The sequence below is a fragment of the Podarcis cretensis genome (assembly GCF_951804945.1).
Source record: "Podarcis cretensis genome assembly, chromosome: 1".
Taxonomy (NCBI): Eukaryota; Metazoa; Chordata; class Lepidosauria; order Squamata; family Lacertidae; genus Podarcis; species Podarcis cretensis.
Window position 1 is genome coordinate 81,398,620 of NC_137170.1, and position 20,008 is coordinate 81,418,627.

At 44.0% G+C, this 20,008-nt stretch overlaps 1 protein-coding gene across 6 annotated transcripts in view; it reads right to left on the minus strand.

The window, feature by feature from the left end:
• The window catches only part of B4GALNT4 (beta-1,4-N-acetyl-galactosaminyltransferase 4), a 171,865-nt gene that overhangs the window by 27,919 nt on the left and 123,938 nt on the right, over nt 1–20,008 (minus strand). For 5 of the 6 annotated variants that reach the window (XM_079970085.1, XM_079970087.1, XM_079970089.1 and 2 more), the window contains exons 4-8: nt 15,804–15,899; nt 14,361–14,451; nt 13,758–13,858; nt 10,293–10,360; nt 2,313–2,391 (exon numbers count right to left, since the gene is read on the minus strand). In XM_079970085.1, the coding sequence (XP_079826211.1) occupies nt 2,313–2,391; nt 10,293–10,360; nt 13,758–13,858; nt 14,361–14,451; nt 15,804–15,899 (435 nt within the window). Of the gene's footprint in view, nt 1–2,312; nt 2,392–10,292; nt 10,361–13,757; nt 13,859–14,360; nt 14,452–15,803; nt 15,900–20,008 lie in introns of those variants that run through there. The other variant, XM_079970090.1, reaches the window with a different exon arrangement.

Sequence of the window (20,008 nt, forward strand, 5' to 3'; positions counted from 1 at the left end):
TTCTTTCTTTTGCTGGGAAAGTGAGAAGTGAGTGCTGTGTGGAATGAAGTTGCCCAAGTGTCACACTGTCTGGATAGTGCCTGGGTCATCAATATGATGGGTGCCTCATCCACTGCCCAATATGTGCCATTTGGTGAACTTTTTCAATAAGTTCTATTATATTTTAACTCTTCCTTAAAAATATATATTAAAAAACCCAGCAGTCCTCATGCAGGATACACATGCAGCCATTTAAAACATCAACACAAAAGGACCCTCTTAGCCTCACCACATAATGAGCCTCCTCTACAAGCATGTTTGTGTGTTAATAAATTATTTGTAGGCCATATGCTTTATTTTATTAATTTTATTTCTATACTGCCCTTCGTCTTAGCATCACAGAGAGGTATACTTCCCCTCTCCAGCAATGAAGCACAATTACAAACTGTTTGGGAGATGCTTCTGAGCTCTCTGACATTCAGCTGAACCCTTGTTCCTTCTTTTGACTGAGGAACTGTAACATGCTGTGGCTTTCTATTAAAAGGGTAAGCAAAGGGTACCTACACAAGTAGTAAAAGAAAAAAGAAAAGAAAAGGTGTTGAAAGGCTGAACCCAACTCTTCTCTCATTCAGAGTAGGAGCAATGGGATCAGTGAACCAAGCACTGATTCAGTTGACTGAACTGCCCTTCCCCCACTTGCCCATGTGCATTTGGTTATTTTAAAAGCAAAGCACAATTTTAATTTTAAAAAGCTGAAAAGCTGTTCTGGGTAAGCAAAAGTTGTTTTATAATGTCACTGGCACCAACCAATCAGAACTGTGCATACCTAGCTTCTGCTGTGAACACAACACAGGACTGGGAGGGAAGATGTTATTTTTTTAACAGATCCAAGGAGTGTGTGCACACTTCCATAGCAGGCTCACCATTCAAATTATGCATGTCCCTGAGAGGAAGCGCTTCTGTACCATCATTGTAAGGAACGCAGCCCAGGATTTTAGCAGAGGAGAGTCAAACAGCTGCTATTCAGGCTCACTGCTAATATTTCTGTAGCTAAGTAGAAATACTGTTTTGCTATGTAACAGTTTGTAATGTCGAAACACGAAGTAGTTTTAATAAAGGCTGCTTCCTTTTCTCCTGCAGCAGGCTGGAGATTTATTATTGTTAATCGGGGTGCCTGGAAGGCCTCTGTAATGACTGACAAGCTTTCCAACATCGTGTAAAGTGGCAAAAGCAGTAATGTGTCAATGTTCATCTGTCTAGTTTACACACTTGCTTTTAGACAGGCCCATATGCTGTTCATTCTGCACATTTAGTACTTACGTAGACATGCTAAATAGCTGATGAGCAGGAAGAACAACCTTGCATGCGTACGTGCTTCATATCCATCAAAGCAACCAGACGATTGGTGCATATTATTTTAAAGCAAAGATAAATCCCATCTGGTAATTTTTTTTTCTTTCATATTCCCTGCACTCTGGGTGTTACACCTGCCAGGGTGACCTAGAATCCTTTTGGCAGAGACTTCACAGCAGAGACAGGCAGCCGTTGGGAAGGAAGAGCATTTGCACTGAGTGGCTCTTCTTTCTTTTAATTTAGATGTGGGATGAATGGAGCCTCTTTAAAAAGACTAATATTTCACCTCCAGCAGCCTGCTGTGCAGCAAAGGCTTCTGTAAAGGGAACACAGCTCCTCTGAGAGGCATGAAAATGAGTCTATTTTAAAGTTTCTAGGAGATGGGAGACATTTTATCTTGAGAATAAAAGAGTTTAAGAAATTACCAGCTAGGAAGTCCCTCTCATACTCCCTTCTGGCTCTTTCCCCAGAGAAGGACACAATTAATTTTAAGGAGAAAAGACTTTTCTCTCCTCAAGCTCTGAGGAAAATGAGAAAAATGGTCTAAGGAATAATCTTCCTCCCTCCCTCTGCTTTACTGTAAAGCAGATTCAGGAAGTTTAAATGGTGGAAAACATGTTTCATTCTGCTAGCTTTGGGGGGCAAATATGTACCTTTGGGTGCCTCATGGCCAGATGCTTTTTCCTCAACTGGTAATCTGCAAACTAGTCCTGAGTTAATAAGAGCCGTTTCAAAATTGACCAGTGAAAGCTGTGCTAAAGATGTCTTTTTGACTATAAAGGCTTCTTTGACGGGAATGGAAGGTTTATTTACTGTCAAGATTTTTAGTCAAGAGAGCACAAAACAGAAGGCTTCTTGGCCTTTTTTTGGCTAAGATCAAGTGTAGGTCTGTTTCTATTTTTCAAAACAAGTTTAATATTCCTACCAGGTGCTCTGTACCTTAAAGTGGGGGGAGGCTAGAGAGGAATTTATTTACTCACACCAACTTCCACATGGTCTGAGCCACGGTCATCCTGCTTGTGGAGGAGCTCGAAGTAATAGCGCCTAGAGGAAAGGACACTGTGTGGGAAGCAAAGGAGATCATTAGAAAACAGCAAGCATACTTCCAAGGTTACATGAATTCGAGGACTGCCATGCTGTTGTCCCTGAGGAACTCTCAGCTACAGCAGATGCTGGAGGGCTGCGGAACAGAAATCTTAGGTGAATGAAACTGGTGAATGAAGCCAGTTTCCACCCACACTCTTCCACACTGACTCTTCGGCAATAAGTATTGTGTGTGCCCAGAGACAGGGGAAGGGGAAGGTAGGGTTGTGGTTCTATTTGTACTGTCCAGTTGCCATTTTCTTAGCCAATTTCCTCCTCTTTCCAGGATCTCTCAAACACCATGATCTAGCTGGAAAATGCACTCCATACCAAAGAATGGAATTCAACAGCACACTAAGGCAATTGTTCTATCTCTGCAAGCATTTCTGCTTGCCTGATCTCCCCTCTCCTTTCCCCATGGGCTGTCCTAGGGGTTCTTCCAACCCTCCTGAGCAGCTCTGGGGAGGACACAGAGGGAGGGGAGAAAGTCCCATTGCAGGACTTTTTATGCTAACTTCTTATAGTGCAATAACTTAGCTGAATCTGGGCCAAAAGTGTGCTCACCCACCGCATATCAATGCTCCAAACACAGAAAGAATTGCGAATGAGTGTGCAAAATCACCCAATGTTCCACAATGTATTTATCATGGCATCAATCACATTTTCACAGAATTAGGAGCAATTTAGCAGTGGCTGGTGTGAGGGAAAGAGGAAGAAGATGGTGTTGCAGTGGCCAAGCGCTTGAGCTGTAATCTGAAAAGTCAAGTGGTTCAAACATCATCTCAGCCACAAACATTCCAGCCCCACCTCCCCTCGGTCCCTCAACCTCAGCTCTCTCCCTGCTTTCCTTCTGAAATGTAAGGGCAACAACAACAATCTGTTTTGCAGCATGGTTGTAAGGATCACTGAATGCTAAGAGTCAAAGCCATGGTCTTTAAATCACTTGCCTGCCCTGTTTATGTATAAAGCATAGGGTTGGGGGAAATCTGCTGTCAACATCAACTCTGATACTAGGAGTGAACTGGGATAAAAGAAAAGTGCCTGATGCAATGGACTATGGAGAAGTTACAGCTCTCCTCGCCCATAATAGTGTTATCAGTACAGACAGCAGAGTCAGGATGGGGAAGAGGAGGTTGATATGGGGACAGAGAAGAGGTACCAGAGAGAGAATGGGACACAGGCATGCGTAGCACAAAGAAATTCTGCTTTCTGATTACTGGAAGCCCCACCTGCAGCCTCATTTGGCAATGCAATCTGTATCATGCGTTGTCCACATAGGTCCAGTTTTTTTGCCCATTTAAGTTCAGTTATTTTCTGTACAACTAGGCAAGACTCAAGACATTTCTTCTTCCTCCCAACTGAAATCTGGATACCTTCAGATGTGAGCCAAATTCCAAACAATGCAGCAGGATTTCATATAGGACACAAACACAGAACCTCAGCACAGGAACAAAGCAAACTAGGAAGGATTCAGGAAGCATTTAGGAAACAACCATCTACATTGAAAAGGAATGGAGCAAAAGGTTTAGGAATAGAACTAAAGAACAGATATGAAGAGAATGCTGCCAGCAGTTCTGGAGGCAATAGATGCCCACAACCCAGTTGACAGAGGCAAGGCACTGCAGGCGCAGTTGCAGCTGAGATCCCGCTGTTCGATCACTGCTGCCTGTCAGTCCTGATCAGTGAGAGCAGAGGGCTCCTAAAATCCTTCTCACACAGGCTCTTGCTGGCTTGGTGTGCTGCATGCCACTGCTGCCATGGTAACCATATCCATCTCTCACACAGCGAGACAGAAGGCTCTTCTCTGCCTTAAGCTGCCCAAGACACCAGATACTTGGGATGCTGGGTTCATTTCACAGCACACACAAACACCCTGGGCTGACAGACCTTTGGTACTTTTCATGCAAGAGATTGTCAAGTGCTGGGAAGAAAGTGCAGGCCAACCCCATGGGGAGAATGGAGGGGTGGTGGCTGCCAACTTCAGCTGGTGCCTGCTAACTCAGCTGCAGCCATGGTTCAGCAGAGATGTGGTGCTTCAGAAGCCTGGCAGAGAGAGTAGCTGATCCATAGAGCTGGTGGCAAAGGCAATGGGCCAGGTGGAATCTTCTTGGAAACATGGGCTTGCACAGTACACCTCAAAGACAAATAGCAAGGAGAGGGACTGCCCTAACATCAAGCAGCCGCCAAAATGGGAGGGACTAGAGTGGACTGGAAGAGCATGTGCTTTGAATGGACAAGGTCACCTCTGGCAGGAAAGCAATAGCTCTGCCTGGAGATCCTGCTGCCAGTCAGAGTACAGTACTGGGCTTGATGGACTGTTTCCTATGTTCTCCAGGCAGTAGCCTCACACGTCTTCAGGAACTGTAAGCTTCACACCACCTCTGGAATTCAGTCACTGGCTGCAAACAGAGAGGCACGTGCAGAAACACCGAAAATTATTAGGCATGGCGCCTGAAGGGAGTTGCCTAGAAAAACTAAACACTTCTATTGCTTCTGAGAGCAGGGCGCCCATGTTTGGGAAGACACTGAAGGGTAGAAAGCATAAAATTGACTGTGGTGGTTTTCTTCATAGTTTTGCTTTCTGAACATTTCCAGGTTTGAATTCGCTCGTCTTGATTACTATCTCTTTCCCATTGTAAACTACTAATTTCTGGTAATGTTGCTGCCAGTCTTTGTGTTATGTCGCAGTTTGATTGTGTTGCTCCACTGACAAATCTTTTTCTTCTTCAATTCTCACTTCTTACTTCTAGTGTTACTGTTCTGAATTATCTGTCCCCTTTGTATTTGCTGCCAACTTGCTTTGGGATCTCTTGTTATGATCAGGTTTAATTTCTTCACTCTTCTTCCAGGGGTGGCCAGTCCCATTTTGCCACCTGACATGAATGGGAAGGTGGCTCCCCTGCCTTGCTTACCAGTCATACAGTGGCTTCCAGAAAAATCTCACCAGAAGCCATCACCATCACGCAACCCTGGCGCTGGTGGTGGGAAGAGTGCCACCCTGAGGGATTCCACAGCTCAAAGCAGCTACTTCAGTCCAGGCTAGTTCATGAACAGGTTCTGTCTTCCTCCCTCTTTTAGCTAGGCTTCAGGTTTCTTGTTCCATGACTGATCTGCATCCATTGTCTTCTGTCTTTCCATAGGCTGAAATGCTATCACTGTTAATATTTAGCATTTCACTCTTCACTTACTTCAAACTTTGAAACATTTCCCCCCAGCCATTACTTCTTAACAGTACTTCTTCTCTTCCTTTTTAATACTGATGTGTTTGTATATCAAGGAAAATGAATAAATGATCAACTTCTTGTAACAAGTTGTTTGAGTAGATGGTGCTGCTCCCTCCAGAACATGTACATAGTCTTGTCCCTTACCTTCTTCTTCTTGGAGATGAATTTGGATTGTAGGATTTTTTTTAAAAAAACACCACCACCATATATATTTTTAAAAGCTATTTAATATACTAGGTGGCATATACTGTTGAGAATGACAATTGCAACAAAACCTCCAAGCCATGCCCAACTCTTCAGCCAAAAACAGGGTTCAGTTCTGCATATGCAGAGACAATACTGCTCAGTTTGGATCTGGCAATGGGGAGGTGTGTGGCGGTGTGTGTGTGTGTGTGTGTGTGTGTGTGTGCGCGCACACTTAATTAAACTCCTTCCTAGCCAGATGTGAGCAGGTCTTGCTGTTGTTTGGATTTCAGATCACAGACTTTACTCAAGTGAAACAATGGGAAATGCATTCATCCTTTTTTCATCAAGATGCCTAAGCTTTGGACTTACAATACTAAAGTTCACAAGGGTGAAAAACAAGGGAGATGAAATCACCCAAATGGCACTACAGGAGAAGTCTTCTCTTTAGCCTTCTGAGTGCAGTAGCAGAGCTGTGTGAAGACTTGATACCAAAATAGCAAAGATGTGGTGCTGCTGCAGGACAGGAATGAGGTGTGACAGATGCAGTAGTGCTGTGGAACGCTTTTTTAAAACAAACAAACAAACAAACAATCCTGTCTGTGTCACCCCTTTCTTATTATGTCCCATTATCCATCAGGTAAAGGAAAGAGAATCAAATCCATCTCTTTTGCCATATGTATGAGAGCACTGCTCTGTGTAACCAGGGTGTGTAAACCAAGAACACCAAGCCCTGCTCACCACAACTGTGGCTCAATTGGAGGAGAAGGAAGAGGAGAGGAGAAAAAAAAATCTCCAAAATTTCCCTTGGGAACTCCAGGACATACTCCAGGCAGGCTTTTGCTCTCCAAGCTGGCCGAGCTCCAATCAGCTGCTTCAAGGAACTGTGTGTGGCAAATGTGCCCAAACTATTCTTGCCACCACCAACAGTCCCCGCCCTTCCCTCCCACTTCCTTTCATCGGCTCCCTAATTAAATTACAGCACTGAATTGTTCCCAGCTAATCATCTGCAAGGGAATCCAAAGTATATTCACACCCCACACTGAGTGCTTTTAAATGGTAGCCCCACAGGGGTGCCAGAAATCTTGCAAGGCCTATTCATGTCTTATTCATGAGCCAACCACAACCCTTGCAGGCAACAGTCTATGACAGCAGTTACAGGGAAACCTTGGGCTCTCCCCATCTTGATTGTTTAGAGGAGTAACAGGGAACCTGTGGTCCTCCAGATGTTCCTGCACTGCTATTGGGAGTATTTTCTTATGGCAAATCCACTGCACCATATATGGGTGCTTATCCTGACTATTTCAAAGAGATCAGTGAGGAAAATAGTTCAGTTCAATGCCTTTTAAAGCTGAAATGGGGAAACTACCTGCAGATTCACCATGCGTCTCCCACAGAGGTTCAAGAGACAAGAGATCCCTGGTTTTATTTATTTATGTCTGGTTAAGAAGACACATTTCCCATCATGCACTGAACCTTAACACTGGACAGGCTTCAACTAACTGGTCCTGTTAGCAGAAGCCCATGCAAGGATTCTGCTAATGCAATGATGCTTCCCTCCTATCTTCCCCTGTGCCCCTGGAATTGGCTTGCGCAAGGGGGGGGGGAATCCCTAGAACAGCACATGGGGGGGAGGGAAGGGGAGATTGTTGTATCAATGCAATCAAAATGCTTGCACTGATGGAGTGATCCTCTTAGCGCTATACTGAATTTCTCCCACTAAACAGTACTATCACACTGATCGGTAGTGACAGAGATCACATTGACTAGTTCTGCTGAGGGGCAGGCATGGCACTTAAGCTGGAAAAATCTGCCAATGTGCCCAGTACTGAGGCTTGGTTTGGGCCCCTCTGTTCTCAGAGCAGGTGTTTGTCCATTCATATTCCTCCCATCCAGCCCCTTTTTTGCATTTGGACAGCTTCCCTCATTTCTTTCTTCCAGCAGCTGGGGGAAGCAATAAGCATTCAGCACACATCTCCACTATTATTCCAGATCTCTTCATGTCCTGACCCTAGCAAGAAAACTCTGCATGCCCTGCTCTTCACATTTGTCCTTCTGCCAATCTGAGGGCATGGCACACAGGATACATCGCAGAGAAACAAGAGGCGATGCCAAAATGTTTGCAAATATATTTATACAGGGCACATGACAACAGCCCTTGGGCCACCACCGGCAAGGGAGCAGTTCATAACCTTGAGCAGCCTTTCCCAGCGGCCTCCTTCAGCACCACCATCGCAAGCTCTGCTCACAACACAGGAGCTGCCTGCTGAATAAAGCCTCTTTCCCGGTGTAGGGCAAAAGGGCCTCTGTCTCTGCAGCCATTTGTTGTGAATGAACAGAACAAGTAAGAGGTATGCAGAGTGGACAAGGAAAAACTGCAGAATGCCATGGAAGTTCCTGCTCAGCAGCGGACTGATAGCACAGGCAAAGAGAGGCCCAGACGAGAGCTGCCAGCTCCATCCAGGGCTGTGTCGAAGAGAGAGAGGCAAAGAAACAGGAAGGGGGAGCTGACAGGCACCAAATCTAGACAGGAAGTACCTTCAGACCAACAAGCCTGGAAATAGGACAAAGAGGAGGAGGGGTGGAAAGGAGCGTTGTTATGGGAAAAGAAAGATGCAAAGAGATGGGAAATGAGGAGAGAGAGAGCGAGAGAGAGAGAGAGAGAGAGAGAGAGCGCAAAAGGCTCATGGAGAAGCAAGTTTACAGAAACAATTATGCATTTCCCACCTTAGATTGCCCTGCGGGAGAGCTGGCCTTGGGACTGGGAGACCTGGACTCACTTGCTGTCAAGAACTCACTGTGTGGCTTGAACAAGTCACCATCTCTCAGCTTCCATTTGAGAACTGGAGAAGTATCTACCACACAGGGTTGTTCTAAGTGGCAAGTGCTATATGAAGCAGGAGTAGCTAACCCGTGATTTCTGGTGGCCTGCAAAACCCCAATCATTTGCCTCCACTATTTTCAACTGAGTGTTTTTGGGCAGCAGGTGGCACTATTGTGCCCCACCATTGGGAGAGGTCTCTGCTGATCTGATATGCAGGGATGGGAGGCGTCACGTCTTTTTACCTTTAGAAGAGGACCCCTTCTCCGTCCAGTACTGCACCATTCTTACAAAGTTATTGCCATTGTTGGAAGGCTTTAGAGAGGAAAAGAAACAGGAAGAAGCATTCCTTCCAGTTTCCTGTCTAAGGACCTTCTACCAATAGTGCCATACCACAGAGAAAAGGGGCTTTGTTCCTCCTCCCAAGGGCAGAAGATTATCCCAGGGCGGGCACTGCCCTAGAGAGCATAAACACTGCTGAGTGTGTCTATGTGTGTAAACTGATTGTCCTACCCTTTGCGCTGCATGAGTGTATGCATGTGTGTGAAATGGGCTTGGTGGGCATGCAGATTTTGAGGGAGTGGGAAAGCGCTCAAAGGGGCCCTTGAGCCACAGAAGGTTAGCCACCCTGATATAAAGGATAAAGAAGAGAAGAATGGTGGTTTCTGACTTGGCTGTTCCATGCCCTTCAATACTCTCTGGATGTCTTGTTTCTGCACCATTGTAGTGAATGAGACGCAAAATATAGCTAGACCAGTTTCCACTGGCGTTAACTGTACCAAGCTTTTGACAAAGTGCCCTGTGTAGTAAGGCAACCCTGCATGCTTCACCAGCAGAACATAAGCTTCTCTTCTTTTTATATCTCTCCAACAATGAAGCATATACAAGATGTTGAGATCTAAGTAACATATGCTCACTTGCTAAAATGGAAAAAAAAACCATCACTTTCTAAAAACATGCACAATTTCCTAAGATACACTTGCAATTGTATAAAAATATTAGTAACACCTCTTTGTTTAAATATATTATCATACCTACTAGATATGGTTCAATATTCTGTTTCCAGCATGGGTGAGCCAGCTGCTTCTGGGAGCAAACTGGCAATAGGCCTCCCCAGAAGCTGGTATACTATTTGTGAACATGGAATTTCATAGCTAAAAACCATTGAGAGATGGTCAATTTTTTTTTTAAGTGATCTAAGCTAGTGGCCACCATTCCATCATGTGGCTGTGAGTTCCGTATGTGAGTTGTGTGTGATCTATGGCTTCAGCAGTATACCGTGGATGGCTCTGGAGAGGGCATTCTCACACCACATTTAAGATCAGATGCTGGGGGATATGGGCAAGTGTTTGCAAGCATTACATCTCACATGCTCACAGCCCAGAGTGGCTGGGGGAACCCAGTCAGATGGATCACACACACACACACACACACACATGCATACGCACACACACGCAAACACACGCAAACACACACACACACACACACACACACACACACACACACGTCTACAATAAAATATGGACATGGTGTAGGCATATGTAGGTTGTGTACACACTATACCTTTTAAGCACATTCAAAGTACCTTCACGTGTGTGCACAGCCTTAGCTGCCTAGAATGAGCAAAAGGACAGGGTAGCAACACCTACCGGATTGGCTTGGAAACTTGTGAGCTGAATTTTGTGAACTCTCCTGGGGCAGTCCACTCAGAGCCCAGCTAAAGAAGAAAAGGAGAAAGAATGTGAATATGGGGCCAAATTCAATCTTTGATCAAAGGCCAAAACCAATACCAAAAAACTAGAAGAAAATTAGGAATGGCACTGGCTGAAGTTGATTAGAACATCACAATCCACATGGTTTTTGAGTACATTTCAGGGGAATAGCTTGAAGCTGATTCACAGCAACCATGCCTAATTTCCTAAGCAAATAAATGGGAAAAGTCCTTCTTATAATGCTGTCATAATTCAACTGGTAGACTTTTCTTCCTGTCGCTGTGTGATTTTATTTACAATCTTCTAGTTTGTGTCTAATCTGGTCTGTTTTATATCTAGTGCTACAAAGCACTTTTAAAAATCAAATCACTAAGGTTTTCCTAAACAATTAATATCAGCCACACAAAACCCAAGCCACTAGATCAAATGAGAATCCCTTCCATCAGGTCACCTCTGAGTTAATTGATATAAGGAAAAACAAGCTTTGTCTCACAGTGTGGTCTGCATGACTAGTCAGCTCTTTAATGGGTAGGTTAAAAGGCGTTGCCACAGTCCTGCAGGGCTTGTACCTTTCTATTGCAAATGTACAAGATTCAGCACTGGCCTTTAAGCTTTCATTAAAAATGCACGAAAGGGAGTGAGCTACAGCTGTCCTGGGACCTGCAGCATTGAATTTCTTGACTGTGCATGCTGAAGATTTAATTTTGTTTACTTTTATTTGTTAGCAGAACAATCAAATGGTGAAACAAATTTCCAATCTTTGCTTGGCAACAGCTTTACCCACCAGTGGCTTGAGAGACTCACTGCAGACTATAGATCTATTTGGAATAGCCTGACAGTGCCAAACCTTTCAGAAATACTGAGGCAGCCTTTGAAGTATACTGGGATGGGCACTGCTAAAACGTTCGGAGAAAAAGGGAGCAGTTGTGAAACTGGTAGAATTTCAAATGGAAGGTTAGACACTCATCATCTTGAAGACAAAACAAATAAAATCTTTTGGCTGGTTTGATTTCTGATACCGTGCTATTTTTAATTTTATTGCATTGGATAATTTGGATTTTTTCTTTTCTTTGATGCGGTATGTAACACAACTATATTCTGTGCTGCATCATAATTTCTATTGGGGAGTGTTTCTTTTGTTGCATATGTGTTGTTTGACTTATATGAAGAAAAGCATTTTTTAAGGGGGAAGGGGAAACTGGCAATAGCAGTGGGGCAGTGATGAAAGTAAGGAGTTGTATGGGTGAGGTGACAGATCAGGGCAGCAGGCCCGTGCCTTCAAATGTGTGAGAGAGTGTGTGTGAGAGAGAGGGGACGGGGAGAGATTTAAACTGCCAAGGGGGCACATAGGAGTGGAGGGTATTGGTTCCTTCCCTCCTCACTTCATTCTTACAGTTCATCTGACAGGATTTTCTCCTCCCTGCCCCCATGCTGATGCTGGAAATGAACTTGGCTAGGATATAAACACTAGTTGAAAAGAGGGGAAAGTGGCAGTTGTGAGAACAGCATTTAACACAGATACCCACTTTGAGACTTAATTAGCATTCCACCCCTAGGCTTTAGAGCAGACATAGGTCTGCAACTGTCATGCATTAGGTAAAGGTAAAGGTACCCCTGACCATTAGGTCCAGTCGTAGATGACTCTGGGGTTATGTGCTCATCTCGCTCTATAGGCTGAGGGAGCCAGCATTTGACTGCAGACAGCTTCCGGATTATGTGGCCAGCATGACTAAGCCACTTCTGGCAAACCAGAGCAGCACACGGAAACACCGTTTACCTTCCTGCCAAAGCAGTACCTATTTATCTACTTGCACTTGACGTGCTTTTGAACTGCTAGGTTGGCAGGAGCTGGGACTGAACAACGGGAGCTCATCCTGTTGCAGGGATTCGAACTGCCGACCTTCCGATCGGCAAGCCCTAGGCTCTGTGGTTTAGATCACAGCGCATTGGTTGGGCCTAAAACCTATAAGTAATGGGGCCACCATTTTCAAGTTGTGTGTGAGAGGTCTTGGGTTCAAAACACAGACAGGCCTGTTGGAGTGGTGATATACCTTTAAAACATAATATGAAACACAATTATTCCAGTAGTTATTAGCTATAAACCCCTAAAATGATATCCTCCAACACTTCAGTGATGAAAACAATCCTGTTTGTGATGGAGTGAAACTAGAGGCAGAGTCTGGGAAACCAGCAGAATGGACAGATTCATTACTATCAGATTCATTGCTTGCATGACACGCAGAGACATATACAATATATACAACTGCAACCACCCTAGTCAAAGGTCTAACCCAGCTAATCTGAAATCTGCGCTAATTCCTTATCACCTCCTGCATGCTGTTAGCATTGAACACAAGGGCAACAGTAACACTAAGCAAGTGGTGCCCTGAGGCCACAATCATACTTTGCTATCTCTGTCAAAGAAATTGATTTTGCTGAATGGCCTTAGAAATGGGACTTGCCTGAGTATCTGCATCATCTCTCTATCCATGGTCTCTATTTCTCTGGTTATATATGGCACAGGAATGCAGTTTCTCCCTGGGCACAGGAAATCTCAAGCTCCAGAGCAGAACCAGAGGGAAACTCTAACAACATGGGCGAAGAAACACTTGCTGAGTTGCTTTCGAGCATTTTTAAGACATTGCACCGGAGGGAAGACTTAAACAGAAATTTGAAATACTGCCGATCTCTCCACCTGACAATACTTTCATTAGTTCCTAGCTGTGCTCCTTAGCCTGTTTCTTCCCAACATAGCAAAGCTTTCACGGTATGAGCCAAGTTTAATGTTTTAAATCCAAACCATTTTGCCGGCTATCAAACGGCAAAGTGCATTGCTCACCCCTTATATGGCAAAAAGGGCTCCTTATTTCCATAATTTCTCCATTTGCTAACGTGGCTGTGGAACAGGCTCTCTCTGCAGCCACCGTGGAAATAAGAGCTTTACCTTCCCATTCAGAACAAAGCAGAGAAATATCTGCCACATCTGTGCACAGGCTTAACCTTGAAATCAGTGTTACTGAGCGAACCAGGTGTAAGGCTCAGGTTGTGAGCCACAGCTGCAGAAAAACATTACTATCAAAACACAACAGCATTTAGAACAGACTCATATACACGCGTATTTGTGTTTTGTGTTATAATAGGTCCAGGTTTTAATTATGCAGCCTCCAGATGTAAGAATCACAGCTGAGTTGGCTTGAGGTTTATATGGCTCCCAGTGGCAATACTACTGGCTACATTTACATTTAACTATCCCAGCAAAGAACCAGGGAGATGACGCCAGATGGCATTGCTTGTAAGAAGACAGCAAGAAGCACATCTCTCCATGGAAAGATGCTACAATGCCACTATTGGCCTTCCTATTACAATGTGATAAGCTAAGAGAAAGCGAAAAATGGATCCCACCTTGCCCACAAATGCCACCAGACGGGCATTGGCTGGAGTCTCGTCAGGACTGAGCCAAAATTCAGAGTTGTCATCTGAAGCTACAGAAAACTGGAAGTCCCCTACAAGGCAAAGAAGAAAATTTGAGCTGCAGGGTGGGCTGCAGGAGCAGGTGAGAGCAGGATTGCTTGAGCAATAAGGATTCCATGTGCTGGTGAGCTGGGCATGTTGTGGCTGAGAGAGACAAGCCTTTTCAAGTCAATGTGTCAAATGTCTACTGAATGCTGTGGTTTGGGACTCAAGAGCCCCTGGAATGATGCTTGGTCACTGATGGGTGGATGTGGGGAAGGGGGACAGAGAGATGGTAGTTTCTGAACTTCTCTAGTCTGAGATACATTTGGAGGCGTTCTGATGGCATGAAGCCTCTTGACCTAGAAAGGAGCAACGGAGAGCGGGTCCCTCTGCAGTTTCCCATAACTCCCACTGTGAGAGATTAGGAGCAGGGGCAACAATATGCATATGGTTTTCTTTAAGGCAAAGGTATCTCTGAGTGGGAAGAAGATGAGATCTCAGCAGTGAAGCACAACTTTGCAGACAGAGTTAAGGGTTGCTAATTCAGCTCACCATCTTTGAAGGGATGGATGTACCCAAATATACGGAGGCCGTAATTCTTCCATTTGGGTGACACAGCCAACTTTTTCACTGTTGTGCGGGTCTAAGAGCCAGAAGAAAAGAGGAAGAGAGCATTTGAATGTAATATTCCACAACACAGGCCTTGAGCAAATGTATGCTATATTCATTTGTTCAATATTTATCATACACTTCATCAGTTCTATTGCTCCAAGTGCAGGTTACACCTCAACACACTATCAAACCATACAATAAAAGACTTGGGGTTTTTTTAAATAAAAAAATAATTTTTATTAAAGATTTTCGTGATTTACAAAAGTATGGGCATTGTCTCTCTTTTCAGGTTGTGTTTTTTTTATAGATCAATTACATTTGTTGTGAGACATTAGTGTTAGGGTTAGGGAAGAAGGGAGAGAGAGAGGAAGGTTGGGGTGGTAAAACTTATATTATTTTACTTAGTGTATGTGTAGTGTTTTGTATCAACATCCCTTGGGTAGGTTCTCTTTCTATTCACTTATTATATTTCCTTGGTAGTGAGAGAGGTGGAGGGGGGCCTAGGGAATGGTTGGTTATCTTTAGTGGCTGCAGTGAGATTTGTTTTTCATGTGTGAAGGGGGGGGGGTTGTTGGGTGAAGTTAGCCATATTGATTTGTATGCTGTCAGTGGATTCTTGTTGTCTACAATAAAAGTTTAAATAACTGAAACGTCAGCTAAAATATATCAAACAGCAATACAATAACAAGCTGGTAGACCCATCACTAGTCAGCATTTACTCAGCTCCCAGCAAAAACCTGGCTCAAAAGATATCAAAATATCTTGTGAACATGCTTACACACTGGAAAACAGAGAATAATTTATATTTGCCAAACCTCCTCTTCAAATTCCTCCTCCCACTCAAGTGTCTTTTGGGGAGATTCATTCAGAAATTCCATGTGTAGCATGAGCCCTTAGCAGATGGATCATCACAGAAGTAATGCATTGCCAGTGTCTTGCATGGAAGTAAGTCAGCCTCCTTGATTTTGTCTGTCTTAAAGCTGGAGCAGGCACAAGGATGTGAACATGGGAATGGGATACCATAGCCCAGAGGAAGTCAACGTGGCACCCTCCAAATCTTGCTGGGACTCCAATTCCCATCAGCCCCACCCAGCATGGCCCAATGGTCAGGGATGATGGGAGTTGCAGTCCAGCAACATAAGGAGCACACCTCATTGGATAAACCTTACCATACCTGATACTGGCTTGCTGAAATCAAAGGAACTACACTTGTGGATTTCATTAGCACTTAGATCAAGTCAAATGCCCTAGTTACTAGTAGAATGGAAATTTACTGCAACAGTGGCTACAGATATTTACTACACAAAGAGAGTAACAGAAACCCCCCTCCTGGAAGTTATGCTGGAACTGGCCTCTTCGTCTTGCAGAATCACTTGTACTTACATGTGGATAGAGGGGGAAATGCAGGTTCTTCCTTAGGTGCCCAACAGCTCCTCCACACCAGTCTTCAAATACATGCAGGTTTGCTTTCCCTTTGTACTGCAGAAGAACAACATTTAGGCTATACACAAGCTCTCCGAGGCAATTCTGTGTGGGTGGCTGTATGCCTGTGTGCATGTACGTGTGTGACAGAGAGAGAATATAAACATTACATAGTGCAACACAATCCTGAATGGTGACAGGAGCCCTGAAAGACTATCGCAGTATTGCAATACCTCCTTCTCCTGGTGGTGCCAGGTGTACACCTAAGGCCTGCTGCAGACATGGGTAGGCCAGGTGAGCCCATGGAATACTGAGGGGGCCTAGCCCCCTCCTTGAAAATTTTAGGAGGGCCCCCAGCCCACCCCCCGTAGATGGCACCCCTGGATCCAGGGGTCTTTCCAATCCTACCTGGAGATGCCAGGGATTGAATCTGGGACCTCTTGCATGGGACCTCCTGCTCTGCCACTGACTTTTAGTCCTTTCTCTGCTGACTGCTGCAGGCGCACCAGTGTTCCTCACAGCAAAGATGTATCTTCATCTTTCAACATTTGTGTACCAGAGCTTGGGAACCCTAACACGTCCATGATGCAAACTTGTCTAAAGGTGTGGATATATCATCCACATGGATGTGTTTACTGCAGTGAACACCAGTGTCATAAGCGATGTGCCGGGAGCAAAAATACTTTAACCTGTCTTAAACAAGAGGAATAGGAAGAATCTACAAAGCCTTTGTGAAAATATAAATTTGTCTTTGCTTCACCCCAAAATCATAAACTCTGAGCTCAAGCTACTCGAGTCTCTTCTTCCCTATTTCTAGCTCCCCACCATTTTTAAAAATATAACATGCATATAGCAAAACATAGCTATCACAAAATTAAAAGTAAAATAATGTGGGCTAACAACACTAACAAAAATGTAATCAAAAATAAAAATAAAATATTTTCAAAAGACATTCTGATACTTGTGATTTACGTTAGCAATAGAGAGGACATTTGACACATAATGAGCAACAGATCTCTATTCTTCAAGCACTGAAATGTAAGACGCAATAGAATCCTGTTATGCAGTTAATGTACTGGCTAGGTTAGCAAATTCCATTACTTTTCTGAGTCATTACTTTCCTTGTGTTTGGCTGTTGCCTTCCAATTTTTGCACAGAGCTGTCCCACTGCAGTTAACACATCCCTTTTTAACATAGCTGGAGGTGATGTATGGTGGATTCTGATACTAATTTACATCACATACCTCAGTAGCAACTTCTATTGCTATCCCACCTACCCCCACCCCACCCTCAAGAAAAACCAGAGGCCCAACTCATGCAGTGTGAGCCCAAGCTCTTCAATTACAGCTACCATTTTGGGCTCAGACAACTGGATGAAGAGTCTCCTATTTGGTAGAGCAGTATATGCAGCATCCATTGAACCAGCTGTTTATTTAGGGCCAGTATGGAGATCTGGCTCAATGCAATGAAGGACATCAAGGTCTCTGCTCCCGTTCAAGCATGGGGTGATGTTACCTATTACTCCTTAAACATCCTGTGTTGTGTACATACTTGTGGCATAATCAGCACAATAGAAGCCAGCTCAATGATGGTGCTTAGTCACACTGATCAATGCAGAGGACCTTAACTGAATTAAAAAGATAGGGAGGCGTTTCCTGGGTAGGCACAATTGGGATGAAATTTCAGAAGGCAAAAACTCCTTTCCAGAATTACTTCTCTCCTGTTTCAAACCACTCAGGCGCTTAATTCCTCACAGTCAAGGTATCAGCCAGAATTTGGAACAATAACTGCTTCATTCTACAAACAACAGCCACACTCTGACAGTAGCCATGCCTTGTCCATATCTGTGTCAGGAATACAATACAGGTACTAAAATTTAATTTATGGCCATGTCATATCAAATGCATCAGCTATGGCTCTTTCAACAATGATTGCTAATTAGTCCATATCCCCTTTCTATGAAAACGCTTTCCTAGATTTAGCTATATCCAGCCCACATAACTGTCCCGGGGATGATGCCATCTCCCAATGGCCCCCACCTCACGCTTTTGTATTTAAAACAGCATGCACCACATATTGCCATATCACACTGGCTCATTTTGCATGCAATGCTAAGCCAGAACATGGCTAAGCATACATGTGTGCAGAGTGAAAACCACAGCCACTTCTCTTCAAGTTCTTTGGCTGCTTTGCTACCTGCAACCAAGCCATGGGCAAACCCAGGCTTGTGGTATGTCTCTACCCAACAAACCACAAGTAGTAAGCTAAGGACAAACAGTGGCTACAGCTCATGGTTTGTTTGGAGCGAGACAAACCATGAACCTAGGTCTCTATCTAATGCTAACCCAAACCATGGCTCTGCTCTGTAGCAAAGTGACTGCCATTTTCACTCTGTGCACCTGCACATGAAGCATGCATTTATGGGAGTGCTACAAAGGGCTGTGCCACCTCAGAAGGCTCATGTGTCATGTGTGAAGGAGGCCAATATAAACATGTTGTTGTTGTTTAGTCGGGTCTGACTCTTCGTGACCCCATGGACCAGAGCACGCCAGGCACTCCTGTCTAAGCTGGTTTTAAAGCTCTTTCTTATGGCATCCTCAAAGACTCGTGAGAACCATAGCTTTGTTAGAATGTTGAGAATTCACTGTTAGAGAATATTAGCCCCACCCACCCACAAATCTATGATTCCCAGGATTTCTTGGGGGTGGAGATCTGTGGCATTTTAATTGGTTTAAGTTTGTAGTGAAGAGATGCCCCAGTTCTGGCAGGCTGCTCTTCTTTTGCCCGTATCTGTCTCTCATTATTTCTTAATTTCTTTCTCATTATTTTTTTTCCAGCCCTCTGAGGCTTATTCTAGTGGTTAAGCACAATCATCTAATTAACTGACTTCATATGCTCAATATACTTATTTTCCCTCCATTATTACTATTGGCCACCCTTTCAGCAAGGCAAAGCATAACATGGGACTGGTTCACAGAACATGGTAGTGTAATGAATATATAGAAATACACTTGCAGTGCAGCCATTTCTTAATGAAAATGTTCTCTCTTGGATGCCAGGCTTTCTAGACTGCTCTGAGATGTTCACGGAACATTGGAAGCTGTCTTATACAGAGTCAGAACATTGGTCCATCTAGCTCAGGAGTGTTTACACCAACTGGCAGGTGATCTTCCTGGGTTTCAGACAGTTCCAGCTCTACCTGGAGATGCTAGGAATGGAACCTAGGACCTTCTGCACTCAAAACAGTTGCTCTTCCATTGAGCTGTGGCCCTTCCTCCAAACACTTTGCTCTGCCTCTGATCAAGCAACATATTCTGTGCACATTCCATGCACATTTGCAATACTCATGTACAAAGTACAATGAAGGAATAATTAGGGGAACACAAGATACAAAGAAGGGTAAAAGGCAGTTTGGGGCCTTTATTCATGAACAGGTCTACTACTGAGTAGCTGTGCCATCCTGCTGCTTGAAACTATAGGCTGGAGCCCTTACAAGTAAAGTGTAATTGTAGGCAAACTAATTTACCTATGGAAATGCAAGTTGGTACACATGTTTGTGTGCATCCAATGGAGAGGTATTACTGGGTTGTTTTTATTTTGATTATCTATTTTGTGGTTTTATAGTTTGATTTTGTTCTGTGAACCGCCCTGAGACCTCTGGGTATAGGGCGATATATAAATTCAATAAATATAATAATAAATAATAAATAGTATGTCAGGGGAAGGCTAATGCTAGAAACCTTCTCTGTTTTTATAAACACAAGGAGAATTTAATACAGGGGCATTGTCAAATAAATGATCTCTTGTGTGCCTTTGAGGTGGCTCAGTCCTTTCTACCAGTAGGACTAGACAGTCACATGTGCATGTGTCATTTGATGTTTCAAGCCTGACATGAATAGCAAATGCTGAGATCAGGAATGGCTCCTTGCTGTGTAGACTATGTTTCAAACCATCTAGCACAATTGTGGTGGCACAGATAAGCCACAATTTTGGTATGGGCTACTTCACAGCACCATCTGCAGGTATCAGTAACCCAGCAGCAACTGTTTAGGCATCCATTTACAGATATCCACCTGAGAGATACAGAGCAAGGTCATACTCCAGCCTCTTAAAGAGGGACCATGTGAGCCAAAACTCTTCAGTTCCTGTAACAGGCCTATAGTTCT